We start from the raw sequence: 5,126 nt of genomic DNA on the forward strand, positions 1-5,126 counted from the left end.
CCAGTCTGATAAGCGGCTGCGCTGGTCGCTCTGTTCAAAAGAACAATAGGTTTTCTTATATACAAGGAATAAAATGAGAAATGGAAACGGGCAAAACGAAAAAGACCTCTATCGGATCCGTGCCCGGGAGAGACGCTCGATGGACGCTCTACTCTCAGCAAGAAATGGCGGCCAAGCCGGCTGGGCTCTCGCGTGCACCGATTTTAACGAACAGTTATTACTCCCGCCAACGTAGTTACCGTCACGATTTTTCGAAAAACTTAACACTAACTACTTAATAATTATGGTATGCAATCGATTTCGTACCCATATTGCGTTCCGCCGTGAGTAAACCCAAAATAATTGTTCTGAGCCATCCTTCCTCGCAGAGAATCCCGGAAAGAAGGACAATGGAGGAAGTTGTAGGGCGTGCCACGAACTCGATAGAATGGCGGCGCTGCCGCGGCTCCTATTGGTTATTCTGTTGGAGCCGGGCGCAACAATTGCAAGAATGCCGCGCCCTCAGTGGCCGCTTCCACGAGAACCCTGCGTCGTCCTCCGACAAACTACCTCCGCGCAAATCAACGCGCTACCGTACTAGCCAGAGAAACTACCGCGAGAAAGTATTCACGAAGCGGACAGATGTATACGGTTAATTGAAACTTAACTTACTGCGTATTTCTCGTTATCTCCGTTTTCCGGGGTAGTATGTAGTTTGCGTAATTTTCGCGGCTGGTGCGTGTTGCGGCGAACGTCCGGCGTGCGCAAGAAAGGGCTAGTTTGCCGGCGACGCGTGCGTTCAACGAATTATTTTTGTCGCCCCCTAGTAGTAACTACACCTATCGTTTAGAATTGAAGCGCTCTCTAGTAGGTTTTATTATAATTCTAATGGAATTCTTTTCCATTCGCACAATAAATTTAAACTCAATATTCTCCTTCACTATATCGGCATATATTTGAAGTATTATTTTATTTAATCATACAAAAACAGGATACAACATGCCATCGCAATTAGCAACGAAAAAGCATGCTAAATATTTCCAGAGGTTATTACAAATAATGCCCAATTGTTCAGCAGAATTTGACTGTTCTAGACTTGCAGTAGCATTTTTTGCTATATCAGGATTAGATATATTAAATTGCTTAAATGATCTTAGCGAAGAAACAAAATTAGAAGCAATTAACTGGATCTATAGGCTTCAAGTAACTGGAGCTGGACCACGTTCAGGTTTTCAACCTTCTACAACAATACCAAAGGATGCTCCAAAATATCAATGTGGTCATTTAGCAATGACATATATTGGATTAGTTACTCTTTTAATTCTTGGTGATGATTTAAGTCGTGTTGATAAAAAATCCATTATTGAAGGAATGCGAGCTTGTCAAAATCCAGATGGATCATTTACAGCTATTATAACAGGATGTGAAAGTGATATGAGATTTCTTTATTGTGCTTGTTGTATATCTATAATTTTAAATGATTGGTCAGGCATTGATAAAACAAAAGCAATTGATTATATTTTAAAAAGCATTGTAAGTTTTTATCTTTTTGTTTTTATATTTTTACATATAAAGAGTATTAACAAAAATTGGCTTTGTCTACTTAATTTTATCATAGCACAATATCTCAACAATGATTATAGTCATATGATGGAGCAATGGGCCAAGGACCTGGTCTTGAATCACATGGAGGATCTACATATTGTGCTGTAGCTAGTCTATTCCTCATGAATGAACTTCATAATGTATTGACAAATGATCAATTAAATAGACTAAAAAGATGGTGTCTTATGAGACAAGATAGTGGCTTTCATGGACGACCTGGAAAGCCTTCTGATACTTGCTATAGTTTTTGGGTGGGTGCAACTCTACAAATGCTTGATATTAATAAATTATCAGATCCTGATAAGAATAGAGCATTCCTTCTTGAAACTCAAGACAGTATTGTTGGAGGATTTGGAAAGTTTGCTGATTGTTTGCCAGATCCTCTTCATACATACTTAGGTATGTAAAAAATAGAATATTTAAAATTTTACAATAAAAATAATATGCAATATGAATATTTGGTGATTTTTAGGTTTTAGGTTTTTATGGATTTTTATAATTTTTAGGTTTATGTGGTTTAAGCCTTTTAGGAGAAACTGATTTATGTATAATGAATGCTGCTCTTAATATTTCTGATCGAGCATATAAACATTTATTAAAAATTCAAGAGGTATGGTAATATATTTAACAATCTATAAAATATTTGCAGCAACCAAATCTCATATCAAACGCACAGAGTTAAAGCAGGAAGGAAAAATAACATTTTTACATTTTATCATGAATTCTATTTATAAAGTTCTCACAGATTCTCTGTGCTTAGAACCATTATTCTAAAAATGTCAATTAATAAAAATATTATGATTTTAAAATATATTATTAACTATTCTGTTTTAATGAAGACACTTGGTAGATATATATCTAAAACATGTCATATTAAAAATAAAAAAAGAATTAGTAGCAATTCAAATACATCTTAAATTGTCATTATATATAAATTTTAAAAATTCTAATAAAAACAAAAAAATATATAAATAGTTCTAATCTAATGCCTGTCATCATAATAAAAATTTGCAAAAATTATATATTTTCACATTTTATAGAACTAGAATAATTAACATTTAATGAATGTAGTATTTATTTAAAAAAAACATTTTACTACCGTTAAATTGAGAAGTTTTGTAGTCATATTTCTTCTTTTTCTCGTTCACAACAACCCCATCAACGAATGAACGCGTACTGCGAAGAAAACTCCTTGACACTACGAAGTTGCCCGAGTGTAGCTGCCACATGCGCCCCACCTCGCGGAATGATGATTCCATGGTAACCGGGGTGGGTTCGCAGATCACAACAGACGACGTTCGTTCGTTCATTCGAAGAGACTGTGTAGTTCGAGAAAAGCGTGTTTTATTATTGCCGGTGTTTCTCATTTTTTTTTGTGTATTTATATATTATGTTCAATTATCTTTCATTTGATAAAATATTTTAAAAGCTATCAGTGAAATTTTTATGTATATGCAAACGAAGTGGAACACAAACAAAACAGTAGAATAATATCTATCCTACGGTCATTGGAAAAGAGAAACTTCATTGTCAAGTGTTAGGGTCGCAGTCGCGACCCAGACATCAACCGAGGTTAGTGCGCGCTCAAAATTTAAATTAATTTATTATGAACAAAACTATTTCTTCATCAAGAATGAAATCGCTAAATAATCTAAATTTAAAACAAATAAATTTACCGTCGGATAGATACGCATGATCAAAAAGAACTTGTTCAATGTAAAATTCGTAAAATGTTAAATGCTATTTTTAAATATTTCATTTTAATATTTTTTAATATAAATTATTTATTTTCAAAATTTTATATTTCATTAATTCATTAAAATATACTTTGTGATGATATCATATCCATCTTATCGAAGTAAACTAAGCAAAAAAATATTCATAATACAATAATATATATATATATATATATACATATGAAATTGTTGAAAATATAATTAATATAAAATTCATGGAAATGAAAAAAGTAAAGTAATAGTTTTTATAACATCGCATACATATTCTTGACGTAACATCGAATCTTATAAAAAGGAAAGTATGTAACATAGTGAAAACTTGAATTTCGCAAAAGCGACGAGTTCGTTTAATTGCGTCACTTAGTCATGGCCGAACGGATGCATGTAACTTAATTCCTTATATGTATGGTTGACACAATAAAAATGATAGATATCAAAAATGTAATAAAGTAATATAAAAACTCCTCAATATATATATATATTTAGAATATAACAGCCGAAATTCCAAGATATTGTGAATTAATCGATTATCAGTATAGCATGAAATTTTCCACAATACATGATTTTCATCCACGCGGTCGCGTATATCCAAAAACAAATAGAAAAAGAGAACACAAATATAAAAGCAATATTTTTTTTTATTTAATGTAAATCACATTTTCGTGATTTTATGAAATATGAATCTATATATAAATAGGTAATTTTTTGTATGAGTTACCGTACAATGAATGAAGCTGTTGTACAACGGGCATTTTCATACTGTATATACTGTACTGTTTCTAATTACCAGACTATGATTCACTTTTTTATCGATCATTTTTAACTCCGTGAATTCATCTCATGCGTTCACCAATAATCGCGGCAACTATATTTGTGATACTTAACGAGCTGATTCGCGTTACATCAATCAATCAACTTACTTGAATTATATGCTACATATAAATTGTATAGTTTCATTTCGCTGAAGCAATTCGAACTATATATTTAATATAGTAAAATTTTTAAGACAATTGTAAATGTTAAGAATAAAATAATTGTTTATGATGTCTTACAATATTTATGAGACATTGTTGATATAATTTAAAATTTTATTATTATATCATGCTTACGATCTTCGGCTTTGAATAAGCTATATGTTTAAAACAGATAATAGTGACGAAAATATGTCCCTTCTATTGTTTTGAAGAATCCAATATAAATTTACTTTTTCTGTTTATTTTTTTTTATTTTATTATATAATAAAATATTTAAAGATTAAATATTTTTATATATTTTATTATATTTTTATTACATTCCATACGAGATCTTATATGTACAATCATAGTATGAGAAATCAATATTCAAAAACGATACTATAGACGACCAAACAGGAATATTTTTTAAAAGTTGTATTTAAGAGATGAACGTGTGACCTTTGTGGATAGAGCATAATCCATCTCGTAACTGTCGTGTGAGCACGTGCGCATCTCGTATTCGACATGTGCGTTTATACATACATAAAACTGAACACATCGATCGAAGGGCAGGTGGTGGGTATATTCTCAGACAAGATGCTCAGTTTAACAAGAAGGTTCGTGCCAGTTGCACAGCTGTCGGTGTAACAGCTGCATCTTTTGAAGTAAAAAGAAAAACGTTAAGGAAATCGAAAAGTGAAAAAAAGAAGGGAGCTCTTGATTTGAAGTCGTTTTGACAATTATTTCCAAAATATTAAAAAATATATTAAAAAAAATAAGTTAAAATAAAATTTGATTAATTTAATATATATATTGAATTTGAATATATGATATTTTTTGAAAAAATAAATAT

General features: G+C 31.5%; 4 protein-coding genes across 8 annotated transcripts in view; 2 read left to right on the forward strand and 2 right to left on the reverse strand.

Annotated features, from left to right (window-relative positions):
- The window catches only part of LOC102672053 (zinc finger RNA-binding protein), an 8,356-nt gene extending 7,617 nt beyond the window's left edge, over nucleotides 1-739 (reverse strand). Inside the window, exons 1-2 of the mRNA XM_031509001.1 lie at nucleotides 307-739; nucleotides 1-30 (exon numbers count right to left, since the gene is read on the reverse strand). Of these exons, the coding sequence (XP_031364861.1) occupies nucleotides 1-30; nucleotides 307-356 (80 nt within the window). The 5' untranslated portion in view covers nucleotides 357-739. The remainder of the gene's footprint in view (nucleotides 31-306) is intronic.
- A 115-nt stretch (nucleotides 740-854) lies between these two features.
- Nucleotides 855-2,472, forward strand: LOC102671842 (geranylgeranyl transferase type-1 subunit beta). Of its 2 annotated transcripts, XM_006612591.1 has the most exons (4): nucleotides 855-1,512; nucleotides 1,623-1,835; nucleotides 1,918-1,983; nucleotides 2,091-2,472. In XM_006612591.1, the coding sequence occupies exons 1-3, from the start codon at nucleotides 979-981 to the stop codon at nucleotides 1,981-1,983; spliced, it is 813 nt and encodes a 270-aa protein (XP_006612654.1). In that variant the 5' UTR covers nucleotides 855-978; the 3' UTR covers nucleotides 2,091-2,472. The 2 variants fall into 2 exon arrangements, with proteins under 2 accessions (XP_006612654.1, XP_006612653.1); XM_006612590.2 differs by having other exon boundaries at nucleotides 1,623-1,983.
- Nucleotides 1,293-4,508, reverse strand: LOC116185183. Its single transcript, XM_031509000.1, is given in 3 exon segments — nucleotides 1,293-1,387; nucleotides 2,684-2,903; nucleotides 4,039-4,508. Coding segments are annotated over 3 exon segments (345 nt in total). The 5' UTR covers nucleotides 4,138-4,508; the 3' UTR covers nucleotides 1,293-1,361.
- The window catches only part of LOC102670704 (tumor necrosis factor alpha-induced protein 8-like protein), an 8,227-nt gene continuing 5,942 nt past the window's right edge, over nucleotides 2,842-5,126 (forward strand). Inside the window, exons 1-2 of one of the 4 annotated variants that reach the window (XM_006612583.2) lie at nucleotides 2,902-3,156; nucleotides 4,720-4,849. In XM_006612583.2, the coding sequence (XP_006612646.1) occupies nucleotides 4,799-4,849 (51 nt within the window). In that variant the 5' untranslated portion in view covers nucleotides 2,902-3,156; nucleotides 4,720-4,798. Of the gene's footprint in view, nucleotides 3,157-4,719; nucleotides 4,850-5,126 lie in introns of all 4 variants that reach the window. The other 3 variants (XM_006612585.2, XM_006612589.2, XM_006612587.2) reach the window with 3 other exon arrangements.

This window comes from Apis dorsata, unplaced genomic scaffold (assembly GCF_000469605.1).
Source record: "Apis dorsata unplaced genomic scaffold, Apis dorsata 1.3 scaffold_117, whole genome shotgun sequence".
Taxonomy (NCBI): Eukaryota; Metazoa; Arthropoda; class Insecta; order Hymenoptera; family Apidae; genus Apis; species Apis dorsata.

Coding starts and splice junctions, on each gene's coding strand:
- LOC102671842 (XM_006612590.2), top strand. CDS start 979: ATGCCATCGCAATTAGCAACGAAAAAGCATGCTAAATATTTCCAGAGG. Junction 1,513..1,622: donor ATTATATTTTAAAAAGCATT/GTAAGTTTTTAT, acceptor CAATGATTATAG/TCATATGATGGAGCAATGGG. Junction 1,984..2,090: donor TCCTCTTCATACATACTTAG/GTATGTAAAAAA, acceptor TATAATTTTTAG/GTTTATGTGGTTTAAGCCTT.